This window comes from Rana temporaria, chromosome 3 (genome assembly GCF_905171775.1).
Source record: "Rana temporaria chromosome 3, aRanTem1.1, whole genome shotgun sequence".
NCBI lineage: Eukaryota > Metazoa > Chordata > Amphibia > Anura > Ranidae > Rana > Rana temporaria.
Window position 1 is genome coordinate 366017246 of NC_053491.1, and position 26650 is coordinate 366043895.

The 26650-nt window shown below is 45.4% G+C and overlaps 1 protein-coding gene across 1 annotated transcript in view; it reads right to left on the reverse strand.

Annotated features, from left to right (window-relative positions):
* Positions 1–26650, reverse strand: part of IRAG2 (inositol 1,4,5-triphosphate receptor associated 2) — a 165836-nt gene that overhangs the window by 65442 nt on the left and 73744 nt on the right. The window contains exons 13-14 of the mRNA XM_040345416.1: positions 26363–26513; positions 5605–5683 (exon numbers count right to left, since the gene is read on the reverse strand). Of these exons, the coding sequence (XP_040201350.1) occupies positions 5605–5683; positions 26363–26513 (230 nt within the window). The remainder of the gene's footprint in view (positions 1–5604; positions 5684–26362; positions 26514–26650) is intronic.

Here is a 26650-nt window from a genome sequence, read left to right on the forward strand (position 1 = left end):
AACTCCGAACCCCATTGTAGTCAATGGGACACGGACTTTCAGAAAAAAAAATGTGCGGAGGTCCCCGCAAATTCAATAACCAGACCCTTTAGGTCTGGTATGGATATTATGGGGAACCCCGCCGTCAATTAAAAAAAAAAAATGACGTACGGTTCCCGGTAAATATCCATAACTAGACCCTTCAGGTCTGGTATGGATATTAAGGGGAACCCCACCGTCAATTTAAAACAAAAATTACGTGCGGTTCCCCCTAAATATCCATAACCAGACCCATTATCCGAGCACGTTGACCTGGCCGGCCACAGAAAAGAGGGGGGGACAGAGTGAGGCCCCCCCTCTCCTGAACCGCACCAGGCCACATGCCCTCAACATGGGGAGGATGTCCCCATGTAGATGGGGACAAGGGTCTCATCCCCACAACCCTTGCCCGGTGGTTGTGGGGGTCTGCGGGCGGGAGGTTTATCAGAATCTGGAAGACCCCTTTAACAAAGGGGACCCCCAGATCCTGACCCCCCCCCTGTGTGAAATGGTAATGGGGTACACTGTACCTCTACCATTTCACGAACGAAGTGTAAAGTATTGTAAAAAAACACACTGACACCGTAGAATAAAGTCCTTTATTAAAAAAAAAAAAAAAAAAAACCTCGTTCCCGGCTTCCAGCGTTGTCCTCATCCTGCAACGGTGATCTCCCGCGATGAGAAGATCCTGCGGTGTCCGGGTCATCTTCGATCCATCGCTGAGACGATCCATCCGGAGCGCAGCATCCCCGACCTCCTCATCGCCGAACACAGCCCAGCGGAATGACGCGCTGGGGCTGTGTGACATTACTTATATAGAGGAGGCAGGGGCACCCGTCACGTGACCCCGCCCCCTCTGACGTACCCTCTGTACGTCACTGGGTATACCCAAGGTCTTTCCTCTTTTTGGGCTTCCCCAGTGACGTAGCAGAGGGTACATCAGAGGGGGCGGGGTCACGCGACGGGTGCCCCTGCCTCCTCTATATAAGTAATGTCACACAGCCCCAGCGCGTCATTCCGCTGGGCTGTGTTCGGCGATGAGGAGGTCGGGGATGCTGCGCTCCGGATGGATCGTCTCAGCGATGGATCGAAGATGACCCGGACACCGCAGGATCTTCTCATCGCGGGAGATCACCGTTGCAGGATGAGGACAACGCTGGAAGCCGGGAACAAGTTTTTTTTTTTTTTTTTAATAAAGGACTTTATTCTACGGTGTCAGTGTGTTTTTTTACAATACTTTACACTTCCTTTGTGAAATGGTAGAGAAACAGTGTACCCCATTACCATTTCACACAGGGGGGGGTCAGGATCTGGGGGTCCCCTTTGTTAAAGGGGTCTTCCAGATTCTGATAAACCTCCCGCCCGCAGACCCCCACAACCACCGGGCAAGGGTTGTGGGGATGAGACCCTTGTCCCCATCAACATGGGGACATCCTCCCCATGTTGAGGGCATGTGGCCTGGTGCGGTTCAGGAGAGGGGGGGGGCCGCACTCTGTCCCCCCCTCTTTTCTGCGGTCGGCCAGGTCAACGTGCTCGGATAATGGGTCTGGTTATGGATATTTAGGGGGAACCGCACGTCATTTTTGTTTTAAATTGACGGCGGGGTTCCCCTGAATATCGATACCAGACCTGAAGGGTCTGGTTATGGATATTTACCGGGAACCGCACGTCATTTTTTTTTTAATTGACGGCGGGGTTCCCCTTAATATCCATACCAGACCTAAAGGGTCTGGTTATTGAATTTGCGGGGACCTCCGCACATTTTTTTTTCCCGAACTCCGATCCCGGACCCGAACTTTTTTCAATTATTCGGGATCGGGTCCGGGTTCGGGAAAAACCCAAAGTCCGTACCGAACCCGAACTTTACAGTTCGGGTTCGCTCAACCCTACTCTCTAGGGATTCCTCTAGTGATAACTAAAGATCCATTTAACCACTCGTTCACCGCGCCTATTCTGGCACTTCTCTCTTAATCAGAACCCCCAAACATTATATATTTTTTTTTAGCAGACACCATAGGGAATAAAATGGCGTCTATTGCAACTTTTTTTCTCGCACTGTATTTGCGCAATCATTTTTCAAACGCCTTTTTTGGGAAAAAAAGAAACGGTTTCATGAATTAAAAAATAACAAAACAGTAAAGTTAGAACAACTGAATACCTCTAGGTTGGTGGGATTTTTAAGGCAACAAAAATGTATGTGACAACTAAGGTCATAAAAAATTATATTTATTACAACACATCATTATATATCAAAATTACAAAAATATCAATGCAAAGTTAAAAACTTGTAGAAAAATACTGTATGTCACTGCATGCTCCAGGGTTAAGCTAAGACCACGCAGGACAAACTGTCCTGCACGTTCTTAGCCTAGCCCTGGGGCATGCTGTGACACAGTATTTTTCTACAAGTTTTTAACTTTGCATTGATATTTTTGTATGTGGTGGGATTTTTAAGGCAACTAAAATGTATGTGACAACTAAGGTCATGCCACTGCACATGAGCTACCTTTTCCACAAAACAGTAAAGTTAGCTCAATTTTTGTATAATGTGAAAGATGATGTTACTTCGAGTAAACAGAAACCCAACATGTCACGCTTTAAAATTGCGCACACTCATGGAATAGCGCCAAACTTTGGTACCTAAAAATCTCCATAGGTGACGCTTTAATTTTTTTTACAGGTTACTATTTGAGTTACAGAGGAGGTCTAGTACTGGAATTAATGCACACGCTCCAACGCAATCGGCGATACCTCACGGATTGATTGACAATCCGGGAGTGGGCGTTCCTATTGTCATGCCAATTGATTGACATGCTAAACGACGGCGCACACAGCGCGTCACGACTTCCCGAAAGAAGTTTGGGTCGGCTTGGCTCTATTCGGCACCGCCGAATAGAGCCGAGCCGACCCGAGCTTCCTTCGGGAAGTCGTGATGCGCTGTGTGCGTCGTCGTTTAGCATGTCAATCAATTGGCATGACAATAGGAACGCCCACTCCCGCGGAATTCCCTACCCGGAAGCCGCGGTGAATTCCACGACTTAACGCTATCTACGGCAAAGAAAAAAAAAAAGGTCAGTGTCATTTTATATGCAGGACTGGGCTGGATTTAGTGTTAGACATTTTTTATAGGGTGAACCTCCACTTTAAGATTTATATAGAGGAATTAGGACTCCTTCCGCCTGCTGGTAATTCCTTCAATGAACTACCCTTACCACCACTTCATTCAATTTGCCTGCTCCACTGCCTGGCCACAATCAACAATAAATCACCCAAAGCATTTTCCACTGTACTCCTGACCAATATAATAGGATTTTTCCAGCATTATTTTGCATTTGGAAACAAAGTGCACTTCCCACTGCTTTGACCAATATTCCAGGAATACCACATCACATCCCATTTTACAAACACCTCCAGGAAAGTCCTACTCCAAGTCATTCAGCTCTAATGTTAGCACAATCTATTTAATGACCTTTTGTTTGTCTCAGAATTACTTCTCCCTCAATAAAAATAACTCTATAAAAGACTACAAATGCAGTTTGAAGCAGCTTGGAGGAAAGTCAAATGCAGGTTAGTTGCAGGTCAAAAGGAGGTCAAACACACCTGACAATAATTGTCAAACTTTTTAAGAACTGTCTCAAACTGATCGCCAATACAAGCAGAATGTACAAGGAACCAAGTGCCATTTGCCCGTTGATAATAGCCCTAAGGTTAGCTGCAGATATTACATGGATAAACCAAACACCCAGGCTGACAAATTCAAAATGATCCCATAAACATGCAAGTTTGCACTGGGTGACCCTTTATGTAATATGCCTTTAAAGATGAGGAAAGAATTGAAGCAGGTTGGCAGCAATTTGTTGGTCAATTAGGACCTGTTGCCAATTTTATGAATAAAAAGATAAGCTTGCTATTTTTGCCCAGAAAAAGGTGCCAAACTTAGCTGCAGGTGACGGCCGTCCCAAGGGAAAGAACAATTGTGCTGGCTCAGCCAGGGTCACGGAGAGGCCTATAAACATACAAACAGTCCCTATTCTAAATAGGCAGATCAGGGCACTATTTTACACAAGCGTTTTTACTCTATTTTACTAAAAAATATTGTGTGTGTGTGTGTGTGTATATGTGTGTCCCCATCACACATTTTATATTATATTCACTGGATTGCAGTCTCTGCTATAATTCAATTCAAAGGTGTTCTATTGGGTTAAGGACTGCCAAGTTCCTCCACCACACACTCACTCATCAATGTCTTTATGGACCCCGTTTGTACACTGGTGCACAGTCATGTTAGAACAAGAAGGGGCCATCCCCAAACTGTTCTCACAAAGTTGGGAGCATGAGATTGTCAAAAACGTCTTGGTATGCCGACACCTTAAGAGGTCCCTTCACTGGAAGCCCAACCCCTGAAAAACAACCCCACACCATAATCCCCCTCCACCAAATGATTTGGACCAGTGCACAAAGCAAGGTCCATAAAGACAGGGATGAGTGAGTTTGGGGTGGAGGAACATGACAGGCCTGCAAAGAGTCCTGACCTCAACTCGCTAAAACACTTTTGGGATGAATTAGAGTGTAGACTACGAGCCAGGCCTTCTCGTCCACATCTGTGCCTGACCTCACAAATGCACTTCTGGAAGAATGATCAAACATTCCCATAGACACACTCCTACACCTTGTGGACGGCCTTCCCAGAAGAGTTGAAGCCGTTATGGCTACAAAGGGTGGCCAACTCAATATTGAACCCTACTGACTAAGACTGGGATGCCATGAAAGTTCATCAAAAGGCAGACGTCCCAATACTTTTAGTAATAAAGTATGTATGTATATATATATATATATATATATATATATATATATATATATATATATATATATATATATATATATATATATATATATATATATATATATATATATATATATATATATATATACATATACACACACACAAATTTACGTGAAAGTGACAGATGCTGTTTACAGGTTTGTTTGTAAACAAACAACATGTGATCACTATGATGAATTCACAGTCATGGTAATCACATGATCAACACCTACATCAACTCATTCTTAAGTTTTTGCTGTAGATCAGGGATGAGCTTGTGTATGTTTGAATTCCAGTCTGAATCCACTTGAGCTTTCCCAACAGAAAGCGGTCACTGCACACTGCCAATCAAGCGGCCGAGGCATTCCCGAACCCGCATTAATACATATCTTATGTGGACTCAGGAACCAAAACACACCTGAGCTCGTCCCTAAAATAGACCAGATACGGTCAGGACTAAGAGCACAAATAGGTGTGCCCCCCCCGACCTCCACAATGAAAAGTAGATAAATTCTATTAAAACAAATTACTGTTGCTAGAAAGGTTAATAAAATACAGGATCGCGGGTGCGAAGATGTTAAGTAAAGGCTCTCAACTAGCAACAACCTGGAAGAGGTAAAATATTTTTTTTTTAATGCATTATTATTTAATTTGGTTAAACCGATAGATATTTCAAATGTTGGAAAGTTGTTCTTGGTACTAAAACATAAAAAATATTTATAAAAGCCATGCCTTTTGTATAATGCCTTCAGCCCATGGCTTACCTTTGAGAACGTTTTTTCCATCACAGGATGGTCAGGACCGCGATCATCAGTCTGAATACCCAGAGACACACGTGTGGACCTGTCAGAGAATCAACCTAAAGGTGAATATGTTTTTATTTGTAAACATTTTTAGAGTCACTACATTTCAAACATCATTGTAGAGCCATGTAGTCCATGATCTACAGGGGAAAATGTATTCTTGTAACCGTATAAAATTATTATTTCTAATGTTATGTGTATAAAATTGGTCTCGGTGTCAGGAAAACCTGTTAGAAGTGATTCATGCTGATGGAGGAACGAAGCAGCCAGTGGTGGCTGTCTTTCTTTTTATGTGGGGGGCGTCAAGTAACCATACACCCCCGCCGCCCAGGTCGGCCAGTGGCACCGCCCCCCAGCACTTACCCCATCTAGGTGGCGGCTCCCGCGTCCTCTCCTCCTCAGCCGATTCTGTCATGCGGCTCCTCCCTCCTCCCAGGCATCCAATAGGATCGCCTGTCCTTTCAGCCAGTCTAGGTGACCTGTCTAAAGAAAAGCTTCCTGATTGGCCCGGGAGGAGGATCAGTGTGGAGATGGTGAATATTCATGCGCTATTCTCACACAACTGCATGGGATCGGTGCACATCTGTCCCCTGAGTGACAACACGGTTTTGCAATTTTTAAGCGGTCACCCTTTTACAGGAAGTGGAAAAATAACAGATCTACTTGCATGATAAGCAGGTTACATGGGGGAGTTCACCTTTAAATTTAAAAGGAGTTTGTAGACAAACACACAGAATCAACACATGAAGCTATCAGATGGCAAGCGCACAGCATACAAAACATTTACAGACTGCTCTCCTGCTTTTAATAATGCTGAACATATTTACTGAACATATTTGCGGAACAATCTGCCTTATTTACCAAAACAGACTTCAACGCTGGCCGACCGTGGCAGGTGTTCAATTATACGGATAGTCAAAATGTAAACACCAAGCAATGTGACTCCGAACCTCAGGGATGACAGAATGAAAGAGCGACACACACCCAGAAGTTTCACCAACTCCCTTTCTATGCGCTTCCCCTATTTAGAGGAAACTGTTCTGAAAGTTATTTTTATTGTAAAATTACCCTGAAAGTAACTTTAAGATGATTTTTATTTATGGTTTGCTTACTGCCTCCCATTTAAAAGGGTTATATTTTTACAAAGACATTTTTTGTGTTCCCCCTAACTGCTATCTGTATGTGAAACATCCTGGCTAAATAGCTACTTAGATGTGAATATTACAGTGTGGGGGGGGGGGGGGAGATGTGGATATTACAGTAGGGGGGAGATGTGGATATTACAGTGGTGAGATGTGGATATTAGTGGGGAGATGTGGATATTACAGTGGTTTTGGGGGGGGGGGGTGAATATTATAGTGGGGGAGAGAGATGTGGATATTACAGTGGGGGTGCTTTTTTTTTGGCAGTCCGAAAAACGATCCGATACCTCTGATCCGAGGATCGATTTGAACCGTGAGTCTTTTGATCCGTTGCACCCCTAATATACAGTTGTGCCAATTTTACATATCCTGGCAGATGTCAATCTATGATTTCTTGGCCGTTTTCAAAGATTATGAATAACACAAAATTCTTTCACTCATGGTTAGTGTTTGGCTGAAGCCATTTATTATCAAATCAACTGTGTTTACTCTTTTTAAACCATAATGGCAACAGAAACTGTGGAAATGACCCTGATCAAAAGTTTACATACCCTGGGGACTTTGGCCTGATAACATGCACACAAGTTGACACACAGGGGTTTGAATGACTATTAAAAAGGTAACCATCCTCACCTGTGATCTGTTTGCTTGTGATGTGTGTGTATGTGTGTAAAAAGTTCTGAGTTTCTGGACTCCTGACAGACCCTTGCATCTTTCATCCAGTGCTGCACTGACGTTTCTGGATTCCGAGTAATGGGGAAAGCAAAATAATTGTCAAAGGCTCTGCGGGGAAAGGTATATAAAAAGATATCCAAGGAATTGAGAATGCCAATCAGCAGTGTTCAATTTCTAACCAAGAAGTGGGAAATGAGGGGTTCTGTTGAAACCAAACCATGGTCAGGTAGACCAACTAAAACTTCAGCCACAACTGCCAGGAAAATTGTTCAGGGTGCAAAGAAAAACCCACAAATAACTTCAGATGAAATACAGGACTCTCTGAAAACATGTGGTGTGGCTGTTTCAAGATGCAAAGATGCACAATAAGGAGGCACTTGAAGAAAGATGGGCTGCATGGTCAAGTCGCCAGAAGAAAGCCATTTCTATGCAAATGCCACAAAGCATCCCGCTTACAATACGCCAAACAGCACAGAGACAAGACTCAAACCTTCTGGCACAAAGTCATTTGGAGTGATGAGACCAAAAGTTCGCTTTTTGGCCACAACTGTAAACGTTACCACAACTGTAAACGTCAACAAGGCCTTTGATGAAAGGTACACCATTCCTACTGTGAAACACGAAGGTGGATCGCTGATGTTTTGGGGATGTGTGAGCTACAAGGCACAGGAAATTTGGTCAAAATTGATGGCAAGATGAATGCAGTATGTTATCAAAAAATACTGGAGGAACATTTGCATTCAACAGCCAAAGAGCTGTGCATGGGACATACTTAGACATTACAACATGACAATGATCCAAAACACAAGGCCAAGTCGACCTGTCATTGGCTACAGCAAAATTAAATAAAGGTTCTGGAGTGGCCATCTCAGTCTCCTGACCTCAATATCATTGAGCCACTCTGGGGAGATCTCAAACATGCCGTTCATGCAAGACAGCCCAAGAATTTACAGGAACTGGAGGCTTTTTGCCAAGAGGAATGGGCAGCTTTACCATCTGAGAAGATAAAGAGCCTCATCCCCAAATACCACAAAAGACTTCAAGCTGTCATTGATGTTAACGGGGGCAAAACACCGTATTAAGAACTGGGGTATGTAAACTTTTGATCAGGCTCATTTGGGTCGTTTCTGTTGCGATGATGATTTAAAAAGAGTAAACACAGTTGATTGATAATAAATGGCTTCAGCCAAAACACTAACCATGAGTGAAAGAAAAGTTTGTGTTATCATTCATATTCTCTGAAAAATGGCCAAAAAATCATAAATTCTGCCAGGGTGTGTAAACTTATAAGAACAAGTGTGTGTGTGTGTGTGTGTGTGTGTGTAAAGAATTGATGTTATAAGTCATCTGAAAAGAATTTCAGCAGCTGTTAGATTCAAGATTAAAAATCCCATTTGAGAGCACAAAATGCCTATACAGACCCAGAGATAAATACCTTGTAAAGTAATAGTGGCATTGTGCCTGAGCAGAGTTGTAGGAGGGACCCAGAGGGCCCCACCCACTACAGGCCGTCTGCAAGAAAACTACAGGAGGGGGTGGAGACAAGACCAGTCACCCTGCACCACGAAAGAAAGCAGCAATGACCGGTCTGTATTACAGGTAAAGTTTCATACTGGATTATTGCCAGGGCTTTTTTTCAGCAGGAACACGGGGGAACGCAGTTCCGGCACCTCCAGATCTGAATGTATGTAATGGTGCTCGGAGGTGGGTGGAACCTAGGAATAGTGCTCAGAGGTGGGTAGGGGGTGGAACCAATGAATGGTGCTCAGAGGTGGGTAGGGGTGAAACCAATGAATGATGCTCAGAGGTGGGTAGTGGGTGGAACCAAGGAATAGTGCTGGGAGGTGGGTAGGGGGTGGAACCAAGGAATAGTGCTCGGAGGTGGGTAGGGGGTGGAACCAAGGAATGGTGCTTGGAGGTTGGTAGGGGGTGGACACAAGAGGTGACAGAAGGAGGGAGTTCCTGCACCTATTCTCTGAGAAAAAAAGCCCTGATTATTGCACAGATCTGGAAGAAATACACAAAACACACTAATATTCAAGTAATGATATACATACCTCTCAGACAATATTTGCTTAACCTAGAGAGTTCAGCTTTCACAACATTGACACTGTGCTTATCAAGCAGTGGAAACCCTATACTGCACCTGAAATTTCCACAGATCTCCCAGAAAGTATTAGAATATTACACCAGATAATGCTTGGCAGTGGTGCACAGACAGCAATCTCTCTAGGCAGCTTATGTAGAATACAAGTCACATGCTTATCATTGCAATGAAAAGGAACCGCTTACATTTAAGAAGTGACTTTGCATGTGCAATAAACTGATAACACATTTTGCAGCAGATATAACACCAATGAATAAAACCACCTATTGTGGTTTAACATGGTATATTATATCAAAAGTAATTTTTAATTCCATCGAAACCCCTTTCTTGCATCTCTACTGTGAAAGAGGAAATTGGTGAAATCCAGAGGTCATTATCAAGTATCACTGAACTCTGCTATAGGATAGAATATACACTATGGTATTAGTAGATTTATTATGCTAGGTAGATGTAAACCCAATCAAGCAATAAAAATCATATCGTTAACATGATCATGCCATTTCAAATGTCACTTTAAGTCTTTTTAAACCTGCAGCTTTCATTCGTACAATCCCTGGTGATCTTGCCATGAAGGTTCTTAAGACACTTCCTGTTATAATCGACAAAACTCTGTACTTGTCTCTTAGTTGTTCCCCTGCATTGGCGCGGCTTTTTTGTTCTTGTTTCTTCCCCTGCATTGTCTCCCTGGCACATGGCTTCTGTTAGATACAAGCAGGGCTTTTTTTTTAGGGGGAACTCAGTTCCACCACCTCTGGCTCAGACCCTTTGGTGCCTGCTCACCACAATCACTTGTAAACACAGAAGTCTGGTTTCTGTGTGTACAAGTCACAGCTCTGCATTCTGTGTGTAACCCCCTGAACTCTGCACTCTGTATGTAATGCAATCCTGGTATTTAATGCCCCTTTAAGACCCTTCTACTGTTTTTGAAATCTGAACGGGGTCGTGGTTGAGTTCCTGCACCTATTTTCTGAGACAAAAAGCTCTGGATACAAGTGACTGTTTAAACCCTATGCAGGTGTCGTCCATTTACTGTCATTGTCAGGAAACCTGCCCTGAGAAATGACATGCAGCCATGGGTGGAGTGTATACCAGAGAAGTATACAAAAGAGGTTGCAGCCACGTAGACCAGATGTGGCTGCAAAAAGGTTAAAGGAAATCAGAAGCACTGAGATTAAGTTTTACAGCCTATAGCCTACAAGAACCTAGCTCCTAATCCCAACTTCCCAAATGTAACCCTTTACGTCCATCTAACCCCAAAACCAAATATATTCCATCACAGCAGATAATACTATATTTTCATGACAATTAGCACTATTCCTAGCAGAAGAAAAAAAAATACAATCATGGCCAACAATTCTGTACTGATCTGAATGTGACTAATTTGACGATCAGTCTGTGCGTATTAATGACAGGCCATTTTTAGACTACCTGATGTCACAAGTTGGGAGTCAGCTGTGGCCCTCTATGTGACAGCTCACTCGGGGTGGACACCAGATGCTCCATTAAACAATAACATTGGTTTAGAAGGAACAACAAAATAAAGACATGATTAAAAAAAACACCACCCACATAGGCTGGGTAAACACCGTTCAAAATAATGATAACCCTATAATCAAAGCCCCACCCACATATGCTGGGTGCACACCATTCAAAATAATAAGAATAACCTACAATCAAAGCTCCATCCATGAATGCTATCGAGTGAAATCGGAACATCTGCTGGGTGTCTACAATGCATCATCATATACCAGTATTCTATTATTAGGTCTTAGGAATGTATTCTTTGGAGGAACTGTTGGGGAGATTTACTAAACCTGGTGCACACAGAATATGATGCAGTTCTGCAAAGAAACCAATAAGGCTTTCAGGGCCAGATTCATAAAAGAGATACGACGGCGTATCTTCTGATACGCCGTCATATCTCCTGATACGCCGTCGTATCTCTGAGATACGATTGTCGTATCTATGCGCCTGATTCATAGAATCAGGTTACGCATAGATATCCCTAAGATCCGACAGGTGTAAGTGACTTACACCGTCGGACCTTAGGCTGCAATTCTAGGCCGGCCGCTAGGTGGCGATTCCATTGCGGACGGCGTAGAATATGCAAATGACTAGTTACGCCGATTCACGAACGTACGCTTTGCCCGTTGCTGTAAATTTACGTTGTTTCTGTAGAGATACGCGGCGTAAAACTAAACCTGCCCTCTAGGTGGTCTAGCCAATGTTAAGTATGGCCGTCGTTCCCGTGTCAAAATTTGAAATTTCACGTTGTTTGCGTAAGTCGTCCATGAATGGCGCTGGACGCCATTTACGTTAACGTCGAAACCAATGACATCCTTTAGCGCAATGCACGTCGGGAAATTTTAGGGACGGAGCATGCGCAGTACGTTCGGCGCGGGAACGCGCCTAATTTAAATGGTCCCTGCCCCATTTGAATTAGGCGGGCTTGCGCTGGGGCGGGTTTACGCTACGCCGCCGCAAGTTTACAGGCAAGTGCTTTGTGAATCAAGCACTTACGCTGAAAACTTGCGGCGGTGTAACGTAAATGGGATACGTTACGCCGCTGCAGCGTAGGGCAATTCTATGTGAATCTGGCCCTCAGTTTTTATTGTACTTGACGTGATTGTAGCCGTATTAGTGCAATTGTGACAGAGAACATTTAGTATCATGGACAGTACTCAATTTTCTCAGTTTTTATTGAACAAGCTTAATTGAACAAGCTGAAGTTAGAAGCCGATTGGTTACTATGCACATCTACACTAGACTCCACTGCACCAGTTTTAGTAAAACCTCCCCACGTGTGTTCTTGGCTATGGATTACGAGTGTTCATATTGTACATTCACATTAGTCCCTGCCCTCAAGGAGCTTACAATATAAAGCTGGCCATACACAGCTCAGTTTTCTTCATTCTGCTAGCAGGTTGATTGAGAAAAACTGAACCAATTCCCCCATCCACACATTCCAAGAGGATGAGGGCACCCTCCCCGCTGTGTCATTGTATTCTGACAGCAGGACTCTCCCACTACCAGTATACAATGATCAGTGCTGCAGCCGATTGGCTGCATGTGCTTAAGCCTCGTAATAATAATAATAATGTTCACACTTATATAGCGCCAATTACAGCGTTGCCGCTGTGTCTAAGCGCTGATAATGGTTGTCATTCAACTCAATGGTACTCATTTTACCGACCTCGGAAGGATGAAAGGACCCCGCCGGGATCGAGCCTGCAACCCTTGGGGGTGTGGGTGGATTCTATAAAAGGTGGGGCTTATGGGAAGCGGGAGGAGTCAAAAAGGGCGGGGCCTTGCGCCCCCCCATTCTAAAACTTCACCAGTCGCCACTGCGCTCCAGTTCTAGGCTTGCTGTACAGGAACTTGGTGATGCCAACGGTTGGGAGGGTAGGTTACTGCAGCAAGGAGATAAAGTAAGCACATGTTTCAATACCCCAAATTTCATATGGTTCACAGAAATCGTCATCAACTGACCCTTTACACAGTCTCTGTGGTTTTGCACTAAAGGTCAGGGGAGGGCAATAGGTAAAAAGGAACCAGCTGGTGCAATTTTCATAATATACAGTAAACCCTTGGCTTACGAGCATAATTTGTTCAGAAATAAATGCTTGTAATTCAAAGTACTCATATATCAAAGCAAATTTCCCCATAAGAAATAATGAAAACTCAAATGATTTGTTCCACAAGCATTTATTCATAAGTCCTTCAGTTTATAGTCCATATAAAAAGATTATAGCAACCATAAAATGTCTATCCACAAATGGAAGCATCCATAAGGGAATTAGAAGCAAAATCCAGCAGGAGCTACAGAGTATAAAAGAGAAGAGAGGCGCCTCTAAATGTAGCAATATGGTTATATTTATTGATGGTACAACATTTAGCAACTCACATGGTTGATGATTAAAACAGGCACATCCAAGTATGCAGGCATCCAGGATAAAGCTGTCCACATAGACCATCTCGGCACCGCCGGCTCTCATCGCTGTCGGTCTGCAATCTTGACTGGGAAGACTACCCTGCAGTAAAGCGATCTGAAAGAGGCTTGAGCCGCTCATGGAGGGCAGAGTGGAAGGGATGGCAGTGCGGAGGATGTGGACAGCTTTACCCTGGATGCCTGCATACTTACATGGTGGACGATTAAACAGGCACATCTGAGTTGCTAAATGTTGTACCTTTATTAAATGTAACCATATTGCTACACTTAGAGGCGCTTCTCTTCTCTTTTATACACAGTTGTGACGCAACGCTTCTTGTATATCAAGATATCATTAGTTTATCAAGTTACAATTTATATAAAAATAAATTGCTGGTCTTGCAAAGCACTCTCAGATCAAGTTACTCTCAATCCAAGGTTTTACTGTACACAAAACATTTTGCACTTCTATATGCCGCATTAGGCCAAACTGCATTGTAGGAGAGCAAAACACAGTGTAGCGCTACCCCTGAAGGAGCTGCTGATTTGTTGTTGGGATCGGCGTTCTAAGTTACCTTGATGCAGTCTAGGGGTGCAGTTGGAGAAACAAAGCAGTGAGCGAAGGTCCAGACAGTGTATAAAGGTTTTCCAATGCCTTATTTCCAGGCCAACATTAACATCAAATGGGAAAGGAAAGGTTGATGAAGGAAAAGAGAGAACCTTGCAGTGTCAGGCCTGGATATGAACCGAGCAGTCCTGTTCTCCGTAGTATCAGATTGTGGTTCATCGCCACTCTAGCCAGAGTGGGTGAAGTGCCCCCGGACAGACCCCTCTCACCAGTCTGGCAGCCGAGGTGTCACTTTAGATTTGCTGGGAGGAACAGGTCTCTCTCACAGGCCTGGCTCTAGGGCCTCTGCCACAGGCCAATTACTTTAAGTGAGCTAGATGGATGATTTGAGCGAATCCTCCCAGTAAGTTTTAGCATAGGTCACCGGATGACAGCAAAGCGTACCTGTCAGCATTCCAGTCACCAGATCCCCGATTGGTTCGTTCGAGCCCTGTTGGACAACCTGCCTCCGGGTTCTCCTCAAGCCGACCCCCCAATCGAACGGCACCCAGCCTGGGATCCTCTCAATAGAACTGGGGACCCAGTAAGTCACTGGAGTCCCTTTTCACCTCTGGATGAGGTTCTGCGTAGCCTGCAAATTTGGCCAGGTGGGCCACGCTGGCGGGGTCCATGGATGCGCGCACCCTAAAGGTGGATGCCGCACCTGGAACCGGGACCCCATGAAGATTTTAGAGCACATGACATCTGTCACAGATATACTCTCCCCCAGCATGCCCCGCAAGGGAAAACTCCTCTGATTGGCTGCTGGGGAAAACTTGCTCTGCCAGAATCCCTCTGGTGCCAACTGCCGGCTAGGGATGGCATCGCATCCCTGGAGCACAGACTGACCCAGTGGACATTTCTGGAACGACAGAAGTCCCAATTTAGCAAATTGCGAATGGGAGCAAAATAACTCCCCCATTCCCCACTAACTTTAGCGTAGTGCCCATACTGAAAGTAAGGGGACGCTACAACAGAATGGACACGGTGCATGTTCCATGAGAAACCCAATATCTGCTGGCCTTGTAGTCATTTCCTTGTTGATCTAGAATGTGGTGCCCAAATTGTGGCCCATCAGCAACACACAGCACATTGTTACTTACTATGTAGCCCTTTGCAGACCCCAGTAGAGGTAGTATTGATTGCAAATAGACTGTATTGACAGCGATCTCTAACAGTCTCACTTAACACACTGCCACGTTGGAACTCTGTAGCAAGTGACAAGGTGAAAGCAGAGATGTATTATGGCCTAGGCCGACAAGGCCCAGGCCTAGGGCGGCACTTTGCGGGGGGCGGCGAAAAAGCAATCCCACCCTGTCCCCCTGTGCTCATCCCAACCTGTCTCCCTGTGCTCATCCCAACCTGTCTCCCTGTGCTCATCCCAACCTGTCCCCCTGTCCTCATCCCACCCTGTCCTCATCCCACCCTGTCCTCATCCCACCCTGTCCTCATCCCACCCTGTCCCTCTGTCCTCATCCCCCCCTGTCCCCCTGTCCTCATCCCCCCCTGTCCCCCTGTGCTCATCCCACCCTGTCCCCCTGTGCTCATCCCACCCTGTCCCCCTGTGCTCATCCCACCCTGTCCCCCTGTGCTCATCCCACCCTGTCCCCCTGTGCTCATCCCACCCTGTCCTCATCCCACCATGTCCCCCTGTGCTCATCCCGCCATGTCCCCCTGTGCTCATCCCGCCATGTCCCCCTGTGCTCATCCCGCCATGTCCCCCTGTGCCCATCCCGCCATGTCCCCCTGTGCTCATCCCACCATGTCCCCCTGTGCTCATCCCACCATGTCCCCCTGTGCTCATCCCACCATGTCCCCCTGTGCTCATCCCACCATGTCCCCCTGTGCTCATCCCACCATGTCCCCCTGTGCTCATCCCACCATGTCCCCCTGTGCTCATCCCACCATGTCCCCCTGTGCTCATCCCACCATGTCCCCCTGTGCTCATCCCACCCTGTCCCCCTGTCCTCATCCCAACCCTGTCCTCATCCCACCCTGTCCCTCTGTCCTCATGCCATGAAAATTACAGGGCGGGTCTTAAAAAGGAAGGGGTGCGTCATATATAAAGTAGGGGGTGTGTGAGTTTCACCAAGCCTAGGGCAGCACAAAACCTAAATACACGCCTGGGTGAAAGGCTGCACAGAGGACAATCTGTGTTGGAGATTTGTGAACATGCCAAGAACTGCAGGCACCAGAATTTACATGATTGGGTCATCTCAGACCAGAAGTAAATGGTGTCCCTGGATGATGGGTGAACAAAAGATGGGGCTGCACTTCTGGAAAGAAAAGCAGATGAAGGAATTGTCATGGTAAGTACTGCAATCTCTGCGAGAGGTAATACCTGAAAGGGTTACACTGACACTTTTCTAGGCATGCATGAAGTTCACATGGGAAAAATATATTGGCTGCTGGCTGTACGTTGAACCACAATGAACCTGAAAAGGTTGTTGGAGTTTGCCGAGCATCACAAGAAACCAGGACGGGTGCGATACAAGCTCTGCATGGTTTTGTAGTTGCTGCAAACACTGAACATCGCATGGCAGGACAATGTTTTCTCAAGTGGAACCACACAAATAGAAACAGACGATTCTTGCATCCTGTAAGGGCTGAACTGAACTTTATCACCCTTGAAGCTTGGCCCTGTTTGTACAGGAAAGTACTAATTACTTGTTTGCTACATGTTGACATATTTATGAAATTTTCTCACTCACGTGGTGGGTCACTTGTATCACTACACAATTTGCTAAAAACAGACTTCTGCTTAGACAAGCTACTGTATCAGTGCCGAGACTTGTAGCAGTTTAACATGTCATTCTACCAGACAATGTATGCCCATATTTATGGAAATACACAGGAAAACATTTTGCACTTCTATATGCTGCATAAGACCAAGCTGCAGTGTAGGAGAGCAAAACACAGAATAGACCGGGTGCATGTTCCATTAGAAACAGTTTTGGCTGCCATTGTAGTCATTTCCTTGTTGATCCAGACTGATCCAGATCCAGACTGTGGTGCCCAACTGGTGCTTGCTACGTGGCCCTTTGCAGACCCCAGTAGCGGTAGTATTGATTGCAAATGGACTGTATTGACAGTGAGCTCTAACAGTTGCAGTTTACACACCCCGACCGTCTCCTCCAATGGGCCGGCAGTCCCCGACCGTCTCCTCCAAATAGGTCTGATGTCTCTGACCGTCTCCTCCATATAGGTCTGATGTCTCCGACCGTCTCCTCCAAATAGGTCTGAGGTCTCCGACCGTCTCCTCCAAATAGGTCTGAGGTCTCCGACCGTCTCCTCCAAATAGGTCTGAGGTCTCCGACCGTCTCCTCCAAATAGCTCTGATGTCTCCGACCGTCTCCTCCAAATAGCTCCGATGTCTCCGACCGTCTCCTCCAAATAGCTCCGATGTCTCCGACCGTCTCCTCCAAATAGCTCTGATGTCTCCGACCGTCTCCTCCAAATAGGTCAGATGTCTCCGACCGTCTCCTCCAAATAGGTCAGATGTCTCCGACCGTCTCCTCCAAATAGGTCCGATGTCTCCGACCGTCTCCTCCAAATAGGTCCGATGTCTCCGACCGTCTCCTCCAAATAGGTCCGCTGTCTCCGACCGTCTCCTCCAAATAGGTCCGATGTCTCTGACCGTCTCCTCCAAATAGGTCCGCTGTCTCCGACCGTCTCCTCCAAATAGCTCTGATGTCTCCGACCGTCTCCTCCAAATAGGTCCGATGTCTCCGACCGTCTCCTCCAAATAGGTCCGATGTCTCTGACCGTCTCCTCCAAATAGGTCCGATGTCTGACCGTCTCCTCCAAATAGCTCTGCATAATCTTACAGTCTTCCATAGTATTACATACTGTATACTGAATATTACAAGTAGCCCTGCCAAGCCTTCAGGCCTCCTGTACCTTTTAAGTTACCAACCAAGGATATAGACTTCTAGCACAGAGCTGTGGCCGGTACCCTTCTTTCCTTGTGCTTATATTATACTATAGCATAGGTCAATAGGTAACCTGAGAAATAAGCACTCCTCTAATCCTTCCACCCTAGTGGCTAATCTCAGTGTCACGCGCTAGTTTCTCCTACCATGCTGTAGCCCTATTCCTATACTCTGCGTCGTTGTCGGCGACATTACTTGTAGGAAATGCAGCAGGTGTTGACACACACACGGAGAGCCAAGTTAGCAAGTCCTTCAGGGACACCACTGAGAAAAAAAACCACAGCTTTACACTTGTCTGGTAGACGTGTTACTTTCATTCTGAGACTTCAGCTGGTCAGTAGGTATGCCAACCAATAACAACCCTTAGAATTGTTCATAGTAACTGTAGCATTACCTCCATTGGAGCTGCTGGATTTTTTGGGCGGCGTGTTACCTTGTGGCTCCTCCGAATTCTCTAGGGGCGAGTGATGCGTATGTGCATAAACAGAAGTAAAGGAATGTCCACGACAGGTGCTCTTTTGCTGTGCTCTTTATTACCCAGCCGGGCAAAAACAATAAACTTGCGGTGAGGAAAGTAAAGTTGAAAGGAGGAAGGATAGCAGATTCAGGCGTAATGATGGGTAGGTCCTGCTCCCAAACACAACACTTCTCTGCGTCACTCCCGCCGGAGCGGGTTCAGTGTACCCGGACAGGCCTCTCTCACTGACCTAGCAGCCGGAGTATCACTCGGACAATTATAGGATGAAGTCTCTGCCATAGACCCTCCTTGGTGAACTTGAACTTAGGAGAAAGTCTCTGCCACAGACCCCTCTCAAAGAGCCTCAGAAGATACCTCTGCTACAGGTCCCCTCTGGGTAGAATTCTTGGAGATATGCCTCCTTGGTTGAGTTACGTCTGGATCTCCTTCAACTTGTCGCCCAGGTACCGACTGACAGGTGATCAATCCCGCAGTGTCTGGCTACCTGTGATCCCCGGTGGTTTCGCCTAAGTCCTATTGGACCGCCAGCCTCTCAATGGCGCTCCTCAGACCGACACCCCACTAAACAGCACACAGCTTGGGATCTTCAAAAGAGGGAACCCAGTTGCTCACTGGATCCCCATCGCTGGTTCAGATGCTCCAGGCCAACATGGTCCCAGAACCAGGAACAGTGCGTGGCACGCACGCCCCGGTAGGCCATAGCGCCGGGGCGCCGTGATGTGGCCACCCTAAAGGTGGGTGCCACACTGAATGAAGAAGAACACAGAAACAATGGGGTCTGTCCCATAAATACCCCTCCCCAGCATGCACAGCAAGGACAAAGCCTCCTGATTGGCTGCTGGGAAGAGCACCCAAACCTCGACTCCACTGCTGCCACCTGCAGTACCGGGGTTGGAAGAACACCCAAATACTGCAGAATGACCCACAGCACAGCCAAGCTGAGACAGAGGTCCTATTCTCACACCTAACAATCAGGATCAGAGTCTAACTATACTCTGATCTATACTTAAATTTGACTAGCACCAGTACTATGAAGTACATAGGCGCTATATAACTACTGCCATTCCCCCTTCCTGTGTCATTTCACAAGCTCTCAAGTCTCCAGCAGCACCCAGAAAAGCACAGTTCGTAGTTTTCATCAGCACAGCAAGCGCCTGGAAAGTTTACTTGCGATTTGTTTATCTCCTCATTCTTTCCACACAGATGCATTGTCTGCTGAGCTTTGCATGTTCCGTTTAATACACCCAGGGGAAGATATTCAAATATCCCCCCTCCATCCTGGCAGGCATGCCCAGAGCCTGATGGCCATCTAACCGGAGAGGACATAATGTCACATGACTTATGAAAATCGAGGCCGTTTCTGGCTACGATAACTACTCTTCCTGTATCAAGAAAATCCGGTTCTGTTTTATCCCTTAAAAAAAGTCAACCAGCAATTTGCATCTAAGCTGACCGCATAAACACTCCAATGTCATTTCAGAAAACACAGAAGCCATCTGCTCAATAAATGTGGCTTGTGTTCACCCTTCCTTAGCAGCCTTACAGAAGGTGAAATTAGGAATCGGTATTTCCAGTGAATAAAAAAACTGCAAATTATTTGTTTTAATACCCAATTGAAAATCCAATTTAAAGCCGAAACTTCACTCTTTCAATCAACATTGACTATTTTTTTTTTTTTAAATCAGAAAAATGGTTTATTGTGCCAAAAAATAAAATTTAGGTACAAACAATATAGATCTACATACATGAGAAGTGTACAGAATACCAGTACATGAAGACAAGTTCCTTACACACTGTAGCACTGAGGCACAAGAAATATACATAAACCAGATATTTTTTTAAACTAAAGCAGCAAAGTGTCGGGTGGGCGATAAACCGCCTCGCCCCCCATTAAATCAAACCTTAGGCCAACGGGCCACATCTAAGATTCTGCTTTCCACAGTCTGCCCGGATATTCATAATTGCTGCCCATCAGTAATGCAAACTCTCATATCCAAAATACAATGCCCATTGAGGTATAGAGTACCATATGCAAACAGAGTCTAGACCCGGGGGGAGAACATCACCTACATCTGCAACAACCGAGTCATAATTAGTCTCGGAGGTGCCAATCCAGGTGTCTCCAACCAGGGCTGCCAAATGGATGTAAATTTTTTAGAGGCATTTCTGTGCTGATATGTATAATGCTCCCTTACAATTATAAGGTTCACTTGGTCTATCCATTGTTTCTTGGTTGGAACATGTGGGGACAACCAGAATCTAGCTATTTGTTTCCTTGCTAGGTATAAAAGCCTGATCACTGCAATATTTACCGGAGGAGGGTAAACCTCTTCGTCTACTGCACCCAATATACATACTATGGGGTCCAATGGGACCCTAACCTGGAACACCGAGGAAACAACCTCAGTGACACTCCTCCAGAACCGGTGCAGTTTAGGGCAGCGCCACATTAGGTGAATAAGCGATCCCTCCTCTCCGCAATGTTTGGGACACAAAGAGGAGTCCCTCCTTCCCCAACGGAACAATTGAATGGGTGTGCGGTAGACCCTGTGCAACAGAAACAGGTGAGACAGTCTATGCGATTGTGAAACTGAGGTCAAAGGACCTGCCTGTAAACAGGATTCCCATGTCTCCCCGTCAATGTCCCCCAGGTCCTCCGCCCAGCCCCTTCTACATGGTAAAGTCGCTGAATTCTGTATGGATGACAAAAGGGTGGAGTATATCTGAGAAATCATTCCTTTTTTATCTTTGCCAGTGAATACATCTGTGAGCAGCCTATGACTGGTTAGTTGAAGGACAGAAAGCCGACCCTGGGCCTGAAGGGCATGCCTGAGCTGCAGGTATCTGTAAAATTGGTGTCTAGGTAGATCAAATTCATTTTGTAGGTCCTGAAACGACTTGAGTATATTGTTATGGTAGATCTGGGCAATATTTTGAATCCCCGCCGTTTTCCACGACATGAAGCCCTCAAGCCTGAGGACTTCTGTCAAATTCAGGTTGTCCCACAGAGGAGTGTCCGCTAAAAATCCCGAGATACCCAAAGTTAATTTAACCATGGCCCACAGCTTACCCAAGAGGATCACCGTGGGCGCCGCCCGTGGCAGATGCGGAAAACCCGCCTCCAGACACGCCAAAACCGACGCATCCCCGGATCCCACTCGTAACAGCGTGTCAATGGAGTCCTTATTGTTTACCCGTCCCATGCCACACAGATGCTGTAATTGGGAGGCCAAAAAGTAGAATTTAGGATTGGGAACCGCTGCCCCCCCTTGGTCTTTATCATATTGCAATGTGGACAGTCGAATGCGAGCAACCTTCTTTTTCCAGATCAGTGATCGAAACAGGGAGTCTATCCTTGTAAACCAGCGACGAGGTATCCATTGAGGGGAATTGTGCATGATGTATAATAATTGGGGACCCCATACCATTTTAATTAAATTAATTTGTCCTATCACTGATAACGGGAGTTTACACCAGGTATTACATGTTGATTGCAGACGTTTGAAAAGGGGCAAAAGATTTTCCTCTAAATATTTCTGTGGGTTGGCTGATACTTGGACTCCCAAGTATTTGAAAGAATTAACCACCTGTAGGGACCCTGCAGCCTCTGGTAAAGAGTCAATTGGGCCATCGACAGGTAACAGGACTGATTTACCCCAATTAATCGAAAAACCTGACAGGGAGCCAAAGTGCTGGATCAGCTCCATAGCCGTTGTTAGAGATGTGTCCACATCCCCCAAATATAAAAGTGTGTCATCCGCATAGAGCGAGATCTTCTCCATGCAGTCACCTCTCTGGAATCCAACTATTGAAGGGGAGAGTCTTATTAACGCCGCAAGCGGTTCGAGAGCCAGTGCAAAAAGCAGGGGTGATAAAGGACACCCCTGCCTTGTGCCTCTATATAAAGAAAAGGGGTCCGAGAGGTCCCCATTCACCCGAAGCCTGGCCGTAGGGGCAGCATATAATAGACGTACCCACTTAATAAAATTATCACCTAATCCGAAACGATCCAGGACCTCCCATAAGTAAGGCCATTCGACGCTGTCAACATTGACTATTTTTAATCCTTTGGCTGCTAGCATTAGTAAATAAATAGATAGGAAGGTAAATTATGTTTTAAACTTAATTTTTTTTTGCATTTTGCGAACCTGATCTAACCCTCCGGTCTCTTCTATTGTGTGGCGGATGTCAGCGGACACATGTCCCATAGACTAGAGCGGGCTACGTCCGCTCTGCATAGAGTGGACACGGACCTGTCGCTCACCTGCTTAGCAGTCATCAGCGGAGAGATCCCCCGCTGAGCAAATGGATCCAATGGATTGAAAGGGGCCTTACATATTACCAGTAAGATTTTTATTTTAAAATGTAAACAGTTTTTTGTTAGTTAATTTTGATCTCTCTCTCTCTATATACATACATACATACATATATATATATATATATATATATATATATATATATATATATATTACAGTGAGGAAAATAAGTATTTGAACACCCTGCTATTTTGCAAGTTCTCCCACTTGGAAATCATGGAGGGGTCTGAAATTGTCATCGTAGGTGCATGTCCACTGTGAGAGACATAATCAAAAAAAAAAATTCCAGAAATCACAATTTATGATTTTTTAACTATTTATTTGTATGATACAGCTGCAAATAAGTATTTGAACACCTGTCTATCAGCTAGAATTCTGACCCTCAAAGACCTGTTAGTCTGCCTTTAAAATGTCCACCTCCACTCCATTTATTATCCTAAATTAGATGCACCTGTTTGAGGTCATTAGCTGCATAAAGACACCTGTCCACCCCATACAATCAGTAAGAATCCAACTACTAACATGGCCAAGACCAAAGAGCTGTCCAAAGACACTAGAGACAAAATTGTACACCTCCACAAGGCTGGAAAGGGCTACGGGGAAATTGCCAAGCAGCTTGGTGAAAAAAGGTCCACTGTTGGAGCAATCATTAGAAAATGGAAGAAGCTAAACATGACTGTCAATCTCCCTCGGATTGGGGCTCCATGCAAAATCTCACCTCGTGGGGTCTCAATGATCCTAAGAAAGGTGAGAAATCAGCCCAGGACTACACGGGAGGAGCTGGTCAATGACCTGAAAAGAGCTGGGACCAACGTTTCCAAGGTTACTGTTGGTAATACACTAAGACGTCATGGTTTGAAATCATGCATGGCACGGAAGGTTCCCCTGCTTAAACCAGCACATGTCAAGGCCTGTCTTAAGTTTGCCAATGACCATTTGGATGATCCAGAGGAGTCATGGGAGAAAGTCATGTGGTCAGATGAGACCAAAATAGAACTTTTTGGTCATAATTTCACTAACCGTGTTTGGAGGAAGAAGAATGATGAGTACCATCCCAAGAACACCATCCCTACTGTGAAGCATGGGGGTGGTAGCATCATGCTTTGGGGGTGTTTTTCTGCACATGGGACAGGGCGACTGCACTGTATTAAGGAGAGGATGACCGGGGCCATGTATTGCGAGATTTTGGGCAACAACCTCCTTCCCTCAGTTAGAGCTTTGAAGATGGGTCAAGGATGGGTCTTCCAAAATGACAATGACCCGAAGCACACAGCCACGATAACCAAGGAGTGGCTCTGTAAGAAGCATATCAAGGTTCTGGCGTGGCCTAGCCAGTCTCCAGACCTAAACCCAATAGAGAATCTTTGGGGGGAGCTCAAACTCCGTGTTTCTCAGCGACAGCCCAGAAACCTGACTGATCTAGAGAAGATCTGTGTGGAGGAGTGGGCCAAAATCCCTCCTCCAGTGTGTGCAAACCTGGTGAAAAACTACAAGAAACGTTTGACCTCTGTAATTGCAAACAAAGGCTACTGTACCAAATATTAACATTGATTTTCTCAGGTGTTCAAATACTTATTTGCAGCTGTATCATACAAATAAATAGTTAAAAAAAATCATACATTGTGATTTCTGGATTTTTTTTTTGATTATGTCTCTCACAGTGGACATGCACCTACGATAACAATTTCAGACCCCTCCATGATTTCCAAGTGGGAGAACTTGCAAAATAGCAGGGTGTTCAAATACTTATTTTCCTCACTGTATATATATATATACACACACACACACACACACACACTAGAAGCTGCATGATTAATCTCGTAAAGTATCGTAATCTCGATTCAACCCCCCCCTCCACGATCTTAATCCAGCATTTCCATGATTCTGTGTAACAAGTGCAGAGCTGTCCAAAAACATTTTTATCAACATTCCTCAGCGTTGGGAGATTAAAGAAAAACATTATAACATGTCATTCCTTTAGCCCAGGTTCACACTGACAGTGGGAACAAAATCGTGTTAAAGGGGTTGTAAAGGTAAAAAATGTTTTTCCTAAATAGCTTCCTTTACCTTAGTGCAGTCCTCCTTCACTTACCTCATCCTTCGATTTCGCTTTTAAATGTCCTTATTTGTTCTGAGAAATCCTCACTTCCTGTTCTGTCTGTATGTAACTCCACACAGTGATGCAAGGCTTTCTCCCTGGTGTGGCGTGTCGCGCTCGACCCCTCCCCTGGAACGCAGGAGAGTCAAGACCAGGGCTCAAGTCCTGCGGGATTGCGTGGGAATGGAGTCCCTGCACTTTTTTCACAGCAGGAACGCAGTTCCCTTTGCAATACTAGAGCAGCCGAGCCGCCCGAGCCAATCCTTCACTAAGCGGCGATGCCCAGCTCGAGTCACTGTCAGGGGCAGGCGAACCTTGGTAATCCTTCATGTTACTGGCCGCTTCTGTAATATGGATTCATCGGGTAGTGTGCGGGTATTCCGTCACTTCCTCGATGCCGCAATGTCTCCTGGGAGCTTTTGTCATTGTTCCCAGGAGACATTGCGGAGGTCTGCCGCAAGTTATCGCGGGATTTAGAAAGAACTTGCTTAAAAAAAACATGCGGTTTAGTAATTATGCATATGAGCGTATCATTTTTTTTTTGGTGGGGGAGTGGATCTTGGGTGGGAGTTCCCACACTTTTTTCCCCAGGATTTTACCCCTGGTCAGGACGCTCTCTACATTGCAGATAGAGAAAGGAGCTGTGTGTTGGTGGGCGTCCTGACTCTCCTGTATTCCAGGGGAGGGGGTCCGAGTACGACACTCCACACCAGGGACAAAGCCTCCCATTACTGTGTGGAGTTACAGACAGAAGAACAGGAAGTGAGGATTTCTCAGAAGAAATAAGGACATTTAAAAGCAAAATCGGAGGAGAAGGTAAGTGAAGGAGGACTGCACTAAGGTAAAGGAAGCCATTTAGGAAATTTTGTTTTTTACCTTTACAACTCCTTTAAGCTAAACTCGCACAATTTCATTCCTGCATGTCAGTCCCAACTTCTGGGGGGTGATTTCAGAGACATCTGTGCAGGTTGCTACACAGATGTCTATAGAAATCCCACCTCAAAGTCGCCAGTTTAGGAATCAGTGTGGTGCCGCAAATGCAGCGTCGCACCAATAGCTGCCGATTTGGCATGTGAATTGACAATGTCACATCGCATGCCAAATCGCCCCAATGTGAGCCTAGGCTTAGATTAAAGGGAAGAATGTGTGTCTGAAAATTAGGTCAGTTTAACCGCTTAAAGACTAAGATTTTTCTGACACTTGTTGCTTACAAGTTAAAATCTGTATTTTCTGCTAGAAAACTAATTCAGACCCCCAAACATTATATATATTTTTTAAGCCGAGACCCTAGAGCACAGGTGTCAAACACAAGGCCCGCGGGCCGAATGCGGCCCTCCAGGCCATTTCATGTGGCCCTCGCACCTCTCCTGAAGCTGCAGGAGAGCTCCAGCCCCCTCCCCAGCCTGGTAACAAGGTATGGTATTGGGAGCACTCACCTGATCTGGATCTGTAGCTCTGCAGATGATTCACCACCGTCACTCAGTACTTTGTCTAGTTGGGTATTAAATATTCTGAGCTTCAGGGATGGCGTCCAATTTCTCACTCTCAGGGGGACATATTTCACGCCCAATTCAAGAGACAGCGCATCTGAAATGGAATTAACATAACAGAAACGGTCAGTTATAGAGCTTAAAAAGCAGGATGAACAATTCTGCATTTAAAACACTAGAGAATATCTAAAGCAAACAATTTTTTCAATAGGGTAAAGGGTTAAAACCCATAAT